Source organism: Diceros bicornis, chromosome 18 (genome assembly GCF_020826845.1).
Source record: "Diceros bicornis minor isolate mBicDic1 chromosome 18, mDicBic1.mat.cur, whole genome shotgun sequence".
NCBI classification, from domain to species: Eukaryota; Metazoa; Chordata; class Mammalia; order Perissodactyla; family Rhinocerotidae; genus Diceros; species Diceros bicornis.
In genome coordinates, this window is record NC_080757.1 from 3519848 (window position 1) to 3537798 (window position 17951).

A 17951-nucleotide genomic window follows, 5' to 3' on the forward strand; every position below is an offset into this window, starting at 1 on the left:
GGCTGGGTCAAAGCTTAAGCAGTGACAGCTTGTGCATCTAAACTCATCCTCCCATCTCCTTATCAATAACACCTCCCCCAAGCCAACCTCCCATCCATCTCATCTCGAGCCTCGACACAGTAAACAGTGCTCACAGTTTAACACAGAGAGGCCCATGTGGTCGGGACCCCGATCCTCCACCCACAGATTATAGTTCTGCCCCCAAGTACTTCCCAGTGATCACAGACACTTAGCATGCTGCTTTTAGGAAAGCATGGACCAAAAAAATTTCTTTAAAAAGAGGCCTAAAACCAGACAGCAAATCAAAATAAATAAGAAACACCCTATTTTTCTAAGACTATTACACCAACCAGCAAAATATTTTCTAAGCTAATTCTTTTTTAGGTTGAGTCCTTGGTGAGTAGATACTAAATTAGCTCTATATTAAGAGGAAAATGTGCTGAAATATGATTTTCTCCTGCTGCCAACTCCCATATTAGAAGCATTTCATGAATCCAAGTGAGTTATGCTGCCAATGGCATTCTACGCCTTCTGACCCTAGAAGGTTCCTTACTGTGTCATGGGATCAAGTTGAGCCACATTTCTAAAAGGACAGCCTGTCTGTTACCTGCTCTGCAACTCTAGTCCAGTTGATCCCCCCGATGTACACCATGTAGAAAAGGGCTTGAAGGAAGACACAAACTGTCAATCCAGACCAGAGACCTAAGGGTGCAAAATGAATGTCACGGTTTAGATTTTCTTCAGTTCTGTTCCCATCATGATTAAAATTCTTCCCTAACTACTGTACCCACAGAGTAAACTCCAGTTGAATTAACTTCCCTAAAATTTAGATAATTATGGACCAGGATTAGACTCAAGCTTATCATTGATCTTTCAATGGCAAGCAATCTATCAATAAACAATTTTTAAAAATCCCCCTAACTGTTTGCTGCTTTGTATGTTGATTTAACAAATATTTACCGGCTTGATTTGTGCCAGGTATTGTTTTAAGTGCTAGAAACACAGAATTGAACAGGCTGACAAGATCAGTACCCTCACGGAGCTTATATACTGCTGGGGAGACAAGCAATAACAAGGAAACAAAGGTGACCATTTAAGAGCGATAGGTGCCATGAAAGACACTGGGCAGAGCACGGCAATGACGACCTGCTGCTGGGAGTCAGTAAGACGCTCAGGCGGCTCTCTGAGGGGGCCAGCAGGACGGTGAGGAGCCCGCTGTGCCAGCTCCAGGAAGGGCCTGCAGGCCCAGGCCCAGAGGAAACCAGCCCACAGGTCCTGGGAGCAGAAAGGCCGGTTAGGAAGGGGCGGGGAAAGGAGGTCAGGGAGCAGGACTCGCAGGGTGTTCGAGGCCTGAAGATCCAAGTTTTCCTTCTCAGTCTCCCGGGAACCCACTGAAAGGTTTCAGACCGGTGTGGGCATTTATGCAGGTGAGACCTGGTGTTTTCAAAAGTCCACTTTGAAAACGCTCTCCCCCACGGCCGTGTGGAAAAGGTTATTGAGAATACAAAGGGTTCCATAAAAACAAGGATATAAACAATGCCTCTCTAGTTATGAGACGAAACTATTTAAACCACTGAAATATTAATTATATATCAAAGTGGATATAAAATATCCACTCATCTCAACAATTCCACTACAAAGCAGGCTGCTTTGGTTAGAGATGGAACATGGTATAAATTGAGAATCAGTCCACTTGTTCATTCATTCCGTGTCTGGGGCCCCACACTGGCAAAGGCACACTGAGGCTGGTCCTTCCATGGACTCCTGGCCTTAAACAAAGCTGGAATAACCTCTCCAGCTGAGAAGTAGACGGACTGACAGTTTGTACCCTTTGATGGAGGGATTCCATTCCCAGAAATCCATCCTCAGGAAAGACTCAGGAATGTCGTTAATAATTCATACACCTAGATGCTCATCACAGTGTGATTCATAAAGAGGAGCAATTTAAATGGCCACTATTAGAGAGGCAGTCAATAAATGATACAAAGAAATATTATAGAGATGCTAAAAACCATGTCTTTAACATGGGATGGGGGAAATTACATATTCAGTACAATCCCACATTTGTGAATAACAGAAAAAATACTGGAATAAAAATAATCTAAAAATACTGGAATAAAATACATTGAATGCCTCAGGTTTTATATCTGAGAAGTGAAATTAGAAGTACTGAAATTTCTTCTGTGTATTTTATGCATTTCCCCAAATTTCCATATTGTTAAAGTACAACTTTAATAATTGAAAAGTGTTATTTAACCAATCTGAGCACCTACTGTGTACCATCGCAAGAAGCACTTTTGTGGACAAAGAGGGAAATCTGACAGGTCCTTATTCTAAAGGAGCTTAGACTCTAATAGGGGAGAGGTTTTTATCTCTGTTTTTTTAAGTAAAGCGGAAGTGTACAACCCAGCAGCTCATGAGGACATGGGCTCTTGCTATTGGGTGAAACGGAATTTCCCTGGTGTCTGGGACAGTGCTTGGCAGAGATGAGACAGTGATAAATACTTGGCAGTTCTGTGTCCCAAATAGAGAAGGACGAAGTCCAGCCTGACATTAATCAAATACCCCATAGGCTCCCAGCCTGTGCCGCTCGTTAAAAAGAGAAACGACATTGAAGACAGTTACTCATTAAGCCACCAAATGACAGTATTTCCAAAAAGTCAAGATAAGACACTAAGCACCTCTGTTTGTGTGGACACACGGAGGGTCTTGTGACAGCTGCAAGATTACAATTTCACAGAGAAATGGGGAGAGACGCAAGAGTTTTTACATGGTAGAATGTACTGGTTGGATACAGAACAAAAGGAGCTATTTGAATACACACTACAGCATTCAGTCAGTCTTCTAATTAGACTATTTTCTTTCTAAAAAAAATAAAAATCACTGTTAGTGAAAGAAATCTATAGAAAATGCAGATGTGGATATATATGCAGAACAGACATATAACAGGTTACCCCCAGAGCACATAATAGATTATTTTGTACAATTCTGTACATTCAGAATCTTGATAAAATGGGTAATTTTCTAAAAAAAAAAATAATTTGCTAAAGTGACCCAACAAAAGATAGAAAGTCTAAACAGACTGTTTTTCAGAAAAGAAATTGAGAAAGTGTAAGAAGGATAAACTCCTCCAAAACACCAGGTCACAACAGTTTCACAGAAGAATTCCACCAAACCTTTATAAAACAGATCATTCCTACCCTATTTAAATTGCTCCAGGGCATACAAAAAGGAAAAAATTTTAATTCTCTCTATGAAGTTAGTGTTACATTAATATCATTAATATCAAAACCTAAGAAAGATTACACAAAAAATAAAACTACAGACAAACCAATCTTATAAATATCACTGCAAAATTCTTAAACAAAATAATAACAGAATCCAGCAGCTCAATAAAAGAACAGCACATAATCAAGATGGCTCAATATGAGGAAACCAATTAATATTATTTATCTTTATAATAGATCTAAGGACAAAAATTATAGGATCATCTCTACAGGCATTAAAAAGCCATTTGACGAGATGTTCAACCATCCTTGTTGGAAACATTCAATAAAATAGACCCCATGGATACTTCCTGAACATGATTTAAAGAAACATGCACACACTAACTTATTTATATGTGTGTTTGTGTGTGCATTCATATATGTGTGTGTGTGTATGTCAGCCCCAAATCCAGCATGCTATTTAGTAGAGAAACCCTGGGAGCTTTACCTCTAAAGTCCTGAACAAGACAGCATTTCCACTAATACCACAACAATCTATTGTACTACGAGAGGCATTAGGGAGGAAAAAGAAATCAGTGGTATAGGGCTGGCCTGGTGGCGCAAGTGGTTAAGTGTGCGCGCTCTGCTGGGCGGCCCGGGGGTTCGCCAGCCTGCATCCCGGGCATACACCCATGCACCGCTTGTCAAGCCATGCTGTGGCTGCGTCCCATATAAAGTAGAGGAAGATGGGCATGGATGTTAGCCCAGGACAGTCTTCCTCAGCAAAAAAAAAAAAAAAAAAAAGAGGAGGATTGGCAGATCTTCCTCACAAAAATAAATAAATACATAAAATTAAAAAAAAAAAGAAATCAGTGGTATAAAATCTGGAAAGGAGAATGTAAAATTAAGATTATTTGTTGATTGTACCCCTGGAATACCTATGAGAATCAACTGAAATCTATTGCAAATAAGAGGAATTCAGGATTGTAACAAGATATAAAATTCACATACAGTAATTAACAGCCCTCCTACATAGAAACAATTGACAATGAAAGGGAAGGCCTCACCTATATCGGCAACAAGAGGATAAAATGTCTAGGCATAAACTTAACAAGAAAGGAATAAACCTTCATAATGAAAATGATAAAAGCATGCCTGAGCAAAAGCTAACATTTCCAAAATGTTCATCAGATATTTGAACATAAAGCTGAGAGTGTCAGAGAAGCACCCATTTCATGAAAACACAGATGGCCTCCAGGTCTTGGACCAACCAGCAGGTGGACATCAGTGTTGGCTCCCTCATCTTTTGGCAATAGTGCATTTATTCTCTACAGACAGAGACCTGGTATTATTCTGAGATGAAACCGAAGAGAGAAGAATTTCCTGAGGAAGGATGAGGTGTCTGAAAAACAGAAGCTGCCTCAAGTGCCTCCCCCTCTTCCTCTGAAGAAAACAGGTGCTGAATGGTGACACCTACTGAGAGTAATAAATATTTGAGTGAGCTGCATCGTTGACTGGAGGTAATAAATGCTAAGATAAATGCCATAGCCACTATAAGCTCTCAACTCTTCCCCTCGGAAAGTGAGACAAATCCCTCACAGATATGAAACAGAAGTGGTGAGACTTAGCAGCACGACTGGGACAGAGTTCTTGAGCCTGGGTGACCGAACCAGAAAGGGTACCAGGAGCAGAGATGTTCGGAAGACCAGCCCGTAAATACCTGGGGCAGCTGGAAATACACAGAGTAGACTCTGAAGCATGAAGTCTGGTCCAGAGATGGAGATCTGAGAGCCACTAGCACGGAGGATTGAAGCCCTGAGACTTTCAAGGAGAATGCAGAATAAGAAAAGCAAAAGGATCATCTCCCGGTCCTTGGTGAAGGCCTACATTTCAAGATCATAAGAAGGTGCCAAAGAACAAGGGAGGAATAAAAACCAAAAGCATGGGGTATGAACTCACAAAATACAGGGATCTTGCTTGTTTATATTCCCCAGATTCTAACATAGCAGAGGCCCTGACATGTACAGGTCCTCGGTGAAAGTTTGTTGAATGAATGAGGGAATTATGAAACTTAGAGAGAGACACTATAAATAGATAGCAGTAACAAGTGCAGCTCTGGAAGCAACTGTCTGGGCTCAAATCCTGTCGCAGCACTTACTATCTGTGGGACAAATTACTTAATCTCTTCAGATTTTAGCTTCTTCATGTGTAAAATGGAGCTAATGGGAAATCACATCTTATGTAGTCGTCGTAAATTTAAATGAGATAACGTACATAAAAGGTTAGCATATTTCTGACAAAAGCTCTTTAGGACTATTATCTCACATCCTATAAATTTTAGCTTTACATTATTATTTTTAAATTTAAAATAAAAATCCTGGGGGAGAATATAGAAAAAATGTTAAAATCCTATTGTAGAAGTTCTTGCCAGAACAATAAAGCAAGAAAAAGAAGTAAAAGGCATTAAAATTGGAAAACAAGGAATGAAACTATTTCTGTTTACATATGACATGATCCTATATATAGAAAATCCTAAAGAATCCACAGAGACAAAAATACTAGAGCTAACAAATGAATTCAGTGAACTTACAAGATCAACACACAAAAATCAGCTGTGTTTTTGTACACCAGCAATGAACAATCTGAAAAGGAAATTAAGAAAATAATTCTATTTACAGTAGCTTCCAAAATAACAAAATATCTAGAAATAAAGTTAAACATGGAAGTGAAAGACTTGTACACTGAAAACCACACAATATCGCTGTAAGAAATTAAAGAGCTAAATCAATGGGAAGACAGCTTGTGTTCATGGACTGGAAGACTTAATATTGTCAAGTCTCTAATATTCTCACCAAAGCAATCTACAGATTCAATTCGATCCTGATAAAAATTGTAGCAGCCTTGTTGGCAAAAATGGAAAAGCTGATTCTCACATTCATATGTAATTGGAAGGGGCCCCAAATAGCCAAAACAAAATTGAAAAAGAAGAACAAAGTTGGAGAACTTACACTACCTGAATTCAAAACGTACTACACAGCTACAGTAATCAAAACACTGTGGTACGGGCATAAGCCAGACAGACAGACCAATGGAGGAGAAGCGAGTCCAGAAATAAACCCAAACATCTATGGCCAACTGATTTTCAACAAGGGTGCCAAGACCGTTCAAGAGGAAAGAATAGTTTTTCAGCAGATGGTGTTCACTTCTCTAGGTAGTTCCAGCCATGTTTCAGGTCTGAGCTAACGCATTACTACCTTGGGGAGCTGTGCTGGCAAGCCAGTCGGGCTTAGATGTTCCCTCCAACCCATCAGAGGTGCTCACAGCACCCAGTTCTTCTCTTTTGCAGTACTTAACCCAAATGGAATAATTGTGTAATTAATTATTTAATCTTGGTCTCATCCTGAGGGCAGGGATCATGTTTATTTTGTTCAACTCTCCATTTCCAGAGTTTTTGTAGAGAGGAGGCACTGAATAACTATTTGGGGAGAAAATAATTCCACAAGGCCATTTTCCAGTCAATTTTTTTAATATCTCAAGCAGTTTACCTTAATATGACAAGTGAGATTTTAGGTGGGTAACTGAGGAATCAAAAACATACCTATTATCCCAAGTTTAGCAGCAAATATCAGAGATACTCCAATGGGAAAACCAAGACCATAATAACCAATGGCATTTAAGATGGCACCAATCTTTTGTTTTCCTGTACCTCTCAGGACTCCACCACAGGTGCCCTAAAGAAAGGAAAACCAAAACCAACATTGCAATCATTTAGCTATCATCATATCAAGTTCAGAATACTACATTAATATTTCACAAGTTTGGATATGGTCAAATAGTTCTATCTCAAAACAAGCATTGCACTTTATGTAAGAGTTACAGGAAAACATTTTGCTTCTAAAGTTATGCCAACAACAGCAAACTATAGCAGCTTTCATCAGAAACCCATCAGGTAACATTATTTAAACCTTTGGCTATTTAAAAATATTTTGTAACAGCATATGTTTTAAAAATATGTAGAGGTTTCATTAATGGAAGTCGCAGCAGAAACTAGTCTGATGTCATGGCTGAAAAATACTAAAGCAATCACAGGCTTCAAAAACACTCAGAGCCAGCGTGGTGACAATCATCTTGCTCTCTTCCACTCTATTCTTACCACAGCCAGTGTTCAGTCATGGTGACCACATCTTTAGAGTGATATTGACAAATACAAGAAATTCCTTGAGGAAAAACGCAAGATGGAAAATTGATCTAGAAATCATGTCATGAGGACCAATTGCTGAAACTGGGAATAAGCCTCAAGGGATAATGCCAGAGGATAGCAGAAGGGTCTTCAAATACTTGTAAATCTACAGAAGACCAGCCTGGAGAAGGACTTTTTAGTGGCCAGAGTTAACTCAAAGGTAGCATGGCCTGCCTTGGAGGATACAGCAGAGATCACTCCATCACTTGGCTAGGATGTCACACAGGGCATTCAGGCCCCAGATAGAGTAGGATAGGCCCCAGAGGAGGCTGGATAACTCAGGTCTCTTCCACCTTGAGATGCTACATTCTTAAGTAACCCTTCTTTCCCACAAGTGGCTCAGACTGCTTGAAGCAAGGGCTTTCTCTTTTCAAAAATGAAATCACAGACATTTAATTCAAAAGCTAGAGACACAAATTTTCCTATGTATATTAGACAGTAAAATCACTCTAGTACTCACTGCAAGTGCATCAAATAGATGAAATGGAACAAAAATAGGCATCACTTGGCTCACAAGGGCAATAATCTCTCTGTTGAAGGAAAAGAAAGTAGTCACGTTTAACTACTGATCTGACAAACCTAACAAATTGATCAGTCCATTCAGTCAAAATACTACTTTTCTACTTGACAACATGAGTACACAATAAAACCTCACTAATTTAAATTTTATTAGTTAGAATTTAGGTTAAAAGGGACATGGGCTAGGCTGCCACTATCGAGGATAATTCTTAGAGTTTTGTTTACAAGTATAAAAATGTAGAGGTTGGGAAGAAAAAGAAGCAGGTTTCAGCCTGTGTATGGTACTCTTCCTCTGCATATGGGAGTCTTCCTCAAAAATGGAGTTGGAGGCCAGTGGTCATATAGGAAATATTTGCCTCCTCGTGGATCCCATGCATTCTGTCTAATCATGGTGGAAGATCTGCCTGGGGAGGGCCCCTAGTGGGGGGTACTGGGGCTCTGGAGAGAGACACAGCAGAGATGGAGGTGACTAACGACCTGCGCAATGGAGCCAATGTGGATGCAATACATGAAACAGACTACAGTACTCTCCCCAAGGGAAGTCTTCCTGCTTCCCTCCCATTCATCCTAAAGGGGAAGCATGCTGGTCAACAGATACCACCAATTTAGACAGAGCCTGAAGTCAACCCTCTCCCCAGAGGAGTGACCTCTTTCGAATAGATCCACAGGACTGCAAAGTTACCTAATGTGTGCACTATCTCTACTGATCAAAATGACAATGTGATCTTTCATTCAAATATACAAACATTAAACCAATGTTCACCAGACACAGAAGAAAATCAACAACACAAAAAAAACAGAAAAGACCAAAGTGAGCACGAAGAACAGCTGACACAGAAGCAAACAAAAAGAATGCAAGGAACAACAGAGAAATTAAAAAAAAAATTATAATTACTATTCTTAGAGATATTCATAAACTAAAAACAGGCATTTAAGGAAAAAGGAACAATTGGGAAAAGTGATTAGAAATGAAAAATATGAATACTAAAATAAAACATTCTATTTAAAGACTGGATAATGAAATGGACATGGCTAAAGACTAAATTTCAGCTTGGAAGATAAAGTTGAAGAAATATCCCAAAACACAGAGAGAAAATGAGAGAAAAGAGACATGTCAGATTAATCCATAAATTCTACCATTTATATAAATTTCCTAGAGCTAAAGAAAAATCCAATGCTTCAGATTGAAAGTCTATAAAGTGCCACACAGAAGAAAAGAAAAAAGATTCACCTATACCTAAGTACATCCAAGGACAAAAAGAGTATCTGAAAGATTTCCAGAAAAAAAAATTTCTACAAAGGAATAAGAGTCATATTAATATGAAAAATCTATATCCAGGTGACATCATGGGGGATGGTGGAGTAGGAAGCTCCAAGAATCAGTCTTTTAACCAAAACAACTATTGAACTGGCAAGAAATGGCAGAAGCAACTATTTCAGAGCTCTGGAGTTGAACTGAAAACCTGCAGTGACAAAAGGAGCCCTTGATGAAGAAAGAGGCTGGTAAATATCTGTGAATTTTGGTGTTTTGCATAGTAGCTACATTTCCTATTCCCCAGGTCTCATGGCAGGTAGCTGAAGGGCTGACTGCCTGCATTCCTGATGTGGCTAATTGGTGACAGGTTGGGCGATAAGGATCTTGTCCTCCAAAAATCAGGGTTATATGTTTTGATCTACCAGGCAGTTGACTAAGGGACTGGCACAGATGCTGGCCACTGTCTCAACCCCTTTGGGTTGAAGCGCCTTCCCAGGCAGTGCCTGTTGCATAATTTAAAGAGACAGAACCTTTTTTAAGAACTCTTCTCTTATTGGATCAAGACATTTAAGGAAATCTCTGTCAGGCCATTGGCTGACTGTGGAGATACCAGCCACCACACATGACAAGGAACACAGTCTTTGTAAAAACTGGTTTGGAAAAGTCACTGAACAAATGGATGACTGCAGAACAGCAATGACAACAAGTAAGAACAGTAATGCCTGGGGAGGGAGAAGAACCTGATTTCCAGAGTTATCACATTACTATTTTCAAAATGTCCAGTTCTCAACAAAAATTTACACAGCATACAAAGAAACAGGAAAGTATGGTCCATTCACAGGAAGAGGAGAGATTGTGAGAAACTGGCAAATATTGTCAGAATCAATTTTTTCAGAACTCTGGATATTAACCAAAGGCTTGCAGTGACCTGGGGAGCACTTATTCAGGAAAAGGGGCTGAATCTTAGTAATAACTGCTTTGTGGTGTTCTTAACTTACTCTAGTATCATCCTTTGCTCCCAGCTCAGTGGTAACTTTGAAAAATAACAGTCCATATTTCCAAGACTGGAGGAGGAAGAATGAGTTGAACTGTTTCAAAACTTCATTCCCAAAGAATAGTTATTTCACAGAAAGACCCACCTGTCTGGTCTTTCCTTAGAAGACCCCACTTGAAAGGCTGTTTTTATTTCACTTGACTCAAACTTGCCCAGTGTTCAAATTGACCTCTGGGAGATATTTGTTGAAAACATTTACAGGCAAATGTTTTAGTTGCTGCTGCCTGAGGCAATAGATAATTGTTGGGGCAAACAACATATTAACCAACGAGCTTGGTAGGAAAGGCTGGGCAATGAGATATCTTTAGGGGCTTTGAAAGCTCTGACATATTTCTGGGAATCTAGAAGGCCACATCCATGCATAGCACTGTGCACATGCTCAAGAAAGACCAGAGAAGGCCTAAGCTCTCACCTCTGGCTGAACTTGAGGCTCTGCACAAGCAAGAAATGAAAGTTAAGGCCAAGTTGTAAACTGCCTGGCTGAGTGTTAAAGGCATGCCCTGATGCCTGTAGAGAAAGCCCCTCAGCAAAGACTGGGAGATGTTTGGGATGCAAGAATTTAAGAAAATCCCTGTCCAAGATTAGATTGGTGGTTACCAGAGGGGAAGGTGGGAGGGAGGGTGAAAGAGGTGACAGGGCACATGTGTACAGTGATGGATGGTAATTAGTCTTTGGGTGGTGAACATGGTGTAGTCTACATAGAAATCAAAATATAATGATGCACACCTGAAATTTATATAACGTTATCAACCAATGTTACCTCAAAAAATAAATAAGAAAATCTCTGTCCAATAATTAGCTGACCACTAAGCTAATGCAACAGACATTTCAGTGGCCACACCCAACAAAGAATACAGACTTTACTGAATTAGTTCATAAAAGTCACTAAGCAAACAAGCATCAACAACAAAAAGACCTTGGGAGGGTGAGAATATGATTTCCAGAATTGCCACATTATAATACAAAAAATGTCCAGTTTTCAACAAAAAATTATGAGTCATGTAAAGAAACAAGAAAGTGTTGCCCATACACAGGGGGAAAAAAAGCAATAAATAAAAATGATCTCTGAGGAAGCCCAGACTTTGGACTCACTAAAAAAAGGCTTTAAATCATCTATTTTAAATATATTCAAAGAGTTCAAGAAAACCATGTCTAAAGAACTGAAGGAAAGTATGAGAATGATGTCTCACCAAATAGATACTATCAATAAAGAGATAAAAATTCTAAAAAAACAAATACATAAAAACTGTGAAGTTGAAAAGTCCAAAAAATGACATGAAAAATTCACTAAAGGGCCTCAATGGTAGATTTGAGCTGGCAGAAGAAATAATTAGCGAACTTGAAGATGGGACAATTGAGGTTATTCAGTCTGAGGAGCAGAAAGAAAAATGAATGAAGAAAAATGAACAGAGATGCAGAGACCTGTTGGAACACTATCTAGTAGACCAACATACACATATGGGGCTCCCAGAAGGTGAGGAGAGAGAGAGGGGGGAAAGAAAAAATAGTTGAAGAAAGAACGGCTGAAAACTTCCCAAATTTGATGAGAGACATGAATCTACACATCTACGAAACTCAACAAACACCAAGCAGGATAAACTCAAGGAGAAGGCAAAGTCATTTGCTGAGAGTGTTGACTGAGGATGGTAGGGAGGGGTCAGTGGTTTGAGGACAGTGGAAAAGGTATAATATGGATTTCAGTGACAGACTGTGAGATGGCCACAGAAAGGCAAGATAAGCAATGCTGAGTGTCTAATTGTGGTTGGTTGTCATAAGTTTCTAGTGGAACCAATATGCTTTTTTCTGTGACTTTTCCAAAAATGATCAGCCATTGGCACAGACAATGTGCAAGTGGGTTCTTCCAGGGTGGGGTTCTGCCATATAGGAGGGTCAAAGGAATTCAGGTTACTAGCATGAAGAGTTACTAAAATGATGGGCCATGGCATCTAAGTTACATAATGAGAGAAGTAAAGGCAGGAATGTCATGATGGATTGAGAAAGACTGCAAGGCCAGAGGTGTCAACAGACTGGAGGGTCCAAGTGGTTGAAGAATTCTCTTAAGTACATGTAGCTGTAAAAGCATGTTGGAAGCATTGAAGTTGTGGCCAAGTGAAGGACTGGAGATGGAACATTTATATGTGATGACAAAGCCCAAAGTATGACCATGGGAGAGTGTGCCTGAGGTAGGGCAGAGATTACTGGGGTTAGGACTAGGGCACTGGAGTGAGGGGCTGGGACAATGGATGGCTCATCCATGGATGCTGAGTTCACTGAGGATGCTGGTAGAACTTGGGGGTAGAGAAGAAGACTATAACGAAAATGCCAAAGTTTTAGGCAAAAGAGGTGGAAATGGAGATATAAAAGCAAATATCACATTTACAGATGCCAGAAGCTGGAAACGATAGGAAATACTGTCACTGATGGAATTAGAAAGCAAAAATGTCAAGATGAGTCAAAAAATAAAAAAAAATAAAGGTTAATGGGTACAAATGTAGGATTTTGCACTTGGGCTCAAGAAGCCCACCACATGAGGAAGGGGAGGGATGTCAGGGATGATCAGTGGCACACCGGCAATCAGCTCAAGTGACAGTGTGGTATAACCACCAAAAACTTAATACTTCACTAGAAGTCTATCAGTCAGAATGAGGTAGAATGGAAATAGTTCTGCTCTAAATGGTGCTGACTAAGAGTATTGCCTTCAGGTTTGTATGAATTCAAGATGGTAGAGACCCAAAATCACCTTCCACAAGAAATGGCTGAAGGAATTACAGATGTTTACCATGGAGAGGAGAGACCCTGAAGAGAATGAGAGTCATCTTCAAACATCTGTAGGGCTGTAACTCAGAAATGGATTTATACTCTCACAAGCACAAGAACTGGAAGAAGTGGGTGAAAATTATGGGTTAGGAAGGGTAGATTTCAGCTCAAAACAAGGAAGGTGTCCTGAGAATCAAAGCTGCCTTGGGAGGTAGCAAGTTTCTCATCACTGAGGTTATGAAAGTATAAATTAGACAACCTGGCAAGGATGTTTTGGAAGAATCCCAATGTAAGATGGATGATTACATCAAATATCCTTTTAGATCCTTTTAATCCTAAGATTTTATCAAATTTGGAAAGTTTTTGCCATTATTTCTTCAAAAAATTTTTTTCTGTCTCCTCTTCTCTCTTCTCTGCTTTGAGAACTCTCATTACATGCTTTCCAGGCCAATTACAGCTCTCTGATTCTCTTTTCATATTTTTGCAGTCTTTTTTCTCTCTGCATTTCATTTAGGATATGTACTATTGTTATATCTTCAAGTTCACTAATCTTTTCTTCTATAGTGTCTAATCTGCTGATGATCTCATCCAATATATTTTCATCTCATTTTCTTCAGCTCTATAAGTTCAATTTGTTGTTGTTTTTCTCCCAAATCTTTGATGTCTTACTTTAACATGCTCATGTTTTCCTCTACCTTCTTGAAAATATGAAACATAGTTATAAAAACTTTTAGTATCCCTGTGTACTAATTCTATTACCTGTTTCATTTCTGGGTCAGTTTCAATTGATTGATGTTTCTCCTCATTATAGATTTTAGTTTCTCGCTTCTTTGTATGCCTTTGTATGTAATTTTTAATTGGATGCAGACATTGTGAATTTTACTTTGTTGGGTACTACATATTCTTGTATTTTAAATAGTCTTGAGCTGTGATGCAGTTAAGTTTCTTGGAAACAGTCTGATTCTTTTGAGGTTTGCTTTTAAGCTTTGTTAGGCAGGACCAGAACAGCCTTCATTCTAGGGCTAATTTTCCTCCACTATCGAGGTAAGATCCTTCTGAAAACTCCATCAGCTGTCCCATGCATTATGAGGTTTTGTTCATTCTGGCTGGTAGGAACACAAACTCTTACCAGCCCTTTGTGAGCTTCAGGGATTGTTCTGTCTGCTCCTTTGAGGTGTTCCCTCCCTCCCCAGCCTCAAGGGGCATCCTCACATGCAGGCATAGCTTAACAGTCAGCTGAAGACTTGAGGGAGACCTCTGCAGATCTCCAAAGCTCTCTCTTGGGGAGATCCCTCCCATCTGGTACTCTGCCTTATGAACTCTATCCACACAGCCTCTCAGAATTCCCAACTCCATTTCCTCAACCCAGGGAGATGGATGGGGTTTGCCGGGGACCCCTCTGTGCTGTGGCCTGGAAAATACCTCCCAGTAAGCTGGGGCAATCACAGGGTTCTCTTCATTTGTTTCCCCTCTCAGGGATTACTATTCTGTGCTGCCTGTTGTCCAACGTTTGAAAACTATTTTAAAAAATACAGACTTTGCACTAATTTGAGAAGATATATGCACCCCTATGTTCATTGCAGCATTATTCACAATAGCCAGGACTTGGAAGCAACCTAAGTGCCCATGAATGGATGAATGGATAAAGAAGATATGTTATATATATATATATATATATACAATGGAATACTATTCAGCCATAAAATAGAAGAAATCATGAGCCAGCCCTGAGGGCCTAGTGGTTAAAGTTTGGCGCTTTCACCACTTCGGCAGCCCGGGTTCATTTCCTGGTCGTGGAACCACACCACCTGTGTGTCACTTGCCATGCTGTGGTGTAGGCTCACATAGAAGAACTAGAAGGACTTACAACTAGGATATACAACCATGCACTGGGGCTTTGGGGAGGAAAAAAAAGAAGAAAAAAGAGAGAGAGAAAGATTGGCAACATATGTTAGCTTAGGGCAAATCTTTCCCTGCCAAAAAAAAAAAAAAAAAAAAAAGGAAATCATGCTATCTGTGACAACATGGATGGGCTGTGAGAGGATTATGCTAAGCAAAACAAGTCAGATGGAGAAAGACAATTACTGCATGACTTCACTCATATGTGGAAGATAAACAAACAAAGACACAGATACAGAGAACAGACTGGTAGTTACCAGAGAGGAAGGGGATCGGGGAAGGGTGAAAGGGGTAAAGGGGCGCATATGTACGGTGATGGATGGAAACTAGACTTTTGGTGGTGAACACAAGACAGTCTATACAGAAGTTGAAATATAATGATGTACACCTGAAATTTATATAATGTTATAAACCAATGTGACCAATAAAGAAAAGTTTTTTCAGAAAAAAAAAATATAGATTTTGTACAGTTTTTTAGTTGTCTAATGCAGGAGGGTAAATCCAGTCCCTATTACTCTATCTGACCATTTCCTTAGTCCTAAGATTTTAGAATATGTTTAAGCATTGGTCTAAAACCAATGAGGTCAGATGAAACTAGGAGAGCATATTTGAAAGTAATAAAACTGAATTTCTTCGTAAGAGTAATCTGAGGCAACTGGTACAAATTATTGGAGCTTTTTCATAAAGAGGACTTAGTTTAATCAAAAGACACTTTATTGTATCTAAATAATTATGCAAACATAATTACAGGAAATGCAATAAAATTCAGTCTAAGATTGGGTCACTGATTTATGCAAATTCTGCCCATTTGATTCAAGTGTATGTGCTCTCAGTGTGCCCTGGACTAGGAGGTGCCTTTCCGGGGATGAATATATTCCATGTGCTTTTTCTGTGCATCTCTGAGCAAACCCAGCATTGAGCATGAGAGAAATCCCACTCAGGTTTGATAAATAAATGAACTGGGTATTGGAGGAGGGGGGATGATGTCCATGGGCTTCCGTCATTCAAATTCATTCTCATTTAGTACTGTGGTTCTCATTCCTGGCTGCACTATAGACTTTCCTGTGAAGTAAAATATTACTCACCTGTCGGAATAAGAAAAGTGTCATAAAGAAAGCAAGCATAAAACCAAAAACATTCTTCTAGAACGTGATACATACTCGTCACTGGTAAATACATAGGCAACCACATCCTTCAAAGCTGCAAGTGAAACACCCACTACAAGTGCACCAACACCTGGAAAATACAGAAGAAGCAACAGGAAGGGAAAATTCTCCAGAGGGTGATAAATCCTAGTACTGACTTCTCATGTGATACTTGTATTGATGATTTAAGAAATGTAATAATTATGAAAAGAGCAACTAAGGTCAGATGATTCTGACTCCTTTTTCTAAGGCAGACTTAGAAAAGATGTTCAATAAGGTGTCAATACAATCAGAATCTTCTCTAACTGCTCAGATTCCAGAACATTAAAACTGCCAGAGGGAGCCAGCCGTGATGGCCTAGTAGTTAAAGTTCGGCATGCTCTGCTTCGGCGGCCTGGGTTCGGTTCCCAGGCGCAGAACCACACCACTCGTCTGTCAGTAGCCATGCGCTGGCGGCGGCTCACATAGAAGAACCAGAAGGACTTAGAACTGGAATATACAACTATGTTCTGGGGCTTTGGGGAGGGGGAAAAACAACAAAACTGCCAGAGCAGGCAGTGGTCCAGGAACATGGAGAACTGGTCACACAGACTTTGGTCAGAAAATATGCCTGCATAAGATAACAATTGCCTTTGAAATGATTTCAATAGTACCAAGCATAACATTATTTAGTTGGTCCCTAATAACAGAAAATCGTAATTAGAAGCTTTATTTAACTGAGTAAACTGGAAAGAGCATCAAGAATAAAGATTTTAGTTGAGTTTATATAAGTAAGTCAATTCCTAGAGAAATTCTGGTATATATATTTTAACTTATCAGATGAAAGTCAGCATGGATGCCAGAGAGCAGAACTGCTTTACTCACCGGCACACAGGAGAACAGTGACGCAGGAGTGCCGAGCCTGCTCAGCATCCCCTGCCCCCAGAGCATTGCCCACTCGAACACTGGCTGCCACACCAAAGCCAAGGGGCACCTGAGAATGAACAATCAGAAATCACAAGGAGAAATCAGAGGGCCTGAAAATTAGACTATTAGTGCACCAGAGTCTGGAAACCCCAGACAGAGTCAGAAATCTGGATTCTGGAACTGGTCTACTACATCCTAGCTGTGTGACTGTACACAAATTGCTCAGCCTCACTAACACGCAACTTCTTCGTTGCTAAAGAAGTGTAACGGCTGCCCTGACTGCTACCTGTATCAAAGGTATCAGAGTGGAACCTCTTAATGACATGGGATTTGAGGGCAAAGCATCTCCTTTATTGGCTAAACACGTACTATCAAGACTTAATTCAACCTAGCTACATTCTACAACCTAGCTATAATACAATGTATTATAAATATAAATATATAAATCACTTGTAAAAATTAAATGAACCCTATGGAAAAGTGCTTAGAACAAAGCCTGGCACGCTGTAGGAATTCAATACATATTGATGAAATCTGACTCCCTAACAATACATTATGTGTCCAACATTCTGTATGTCTAATTAGCCAGTAAATTGAAATAGGTCTCTTCGGATGCCAAAGCTTTACTTTAATCACGGATCATGGAAATCTGAAGCTATAATCTTGCCTGCTTCTTAAATAGACCATTATTCAACCTTCAGGATCATCCTTTTGACTCCTATTGTTATTCTGTGATATAGTGCTGCCCTCAGGGCTGTTTGGGTAACATAGGTTGTATAGAAAACTGTGGTTTTAGCTCTCATGTCTGCTTTTAATAATTTATATGTCAGCTTTAACTTCTCTTCCAACTAGATGCAGCATCCTCCCAAGAACCTTCTAATTTGTTACTGTTTTGAGAACTAGCCTAAGTTGAGTTGATAATAAATATATATTAAATTGTTAAGATTAAGAACTTGAAAAACAATGGACT

The 17951-nt window shown here is 39.6% G+C and overlaps 1 protein-coding gene across 1 annotated transcript in view; it reads right to left on the reverse strand.

Moving 5' to 3' along the window:
* LOC131416887 (multidrug and toxin extrusion protein 2-like) overlaps positions 1-17951 on the reverse strand; it is a 69382-nt gene that overhangs the window by 1741 nt on the left and 49690 nt on the right. The window contains exons 10-14 of the mRNA XM_058559658.1: positions 16940-17048; positions 16091-16166; positions 7907-7976; positions 6805-6937; positions 608-702 (exon numbers count right to left, since the gene is read on the reverse strand). Coding sequence (XP_058415641.1) covers positions 608-702; positions 6805-6937; positions 7907-7976; positions 16091-16166; positions 16940-17048 — 483 coding nt within the window. The remainder of the gene's footprint in view (positions 1-607; positions 703-6804; positions 6938-7906; positions 7977-16090; positions 16167-16939; positions 17049-17951) is intronic.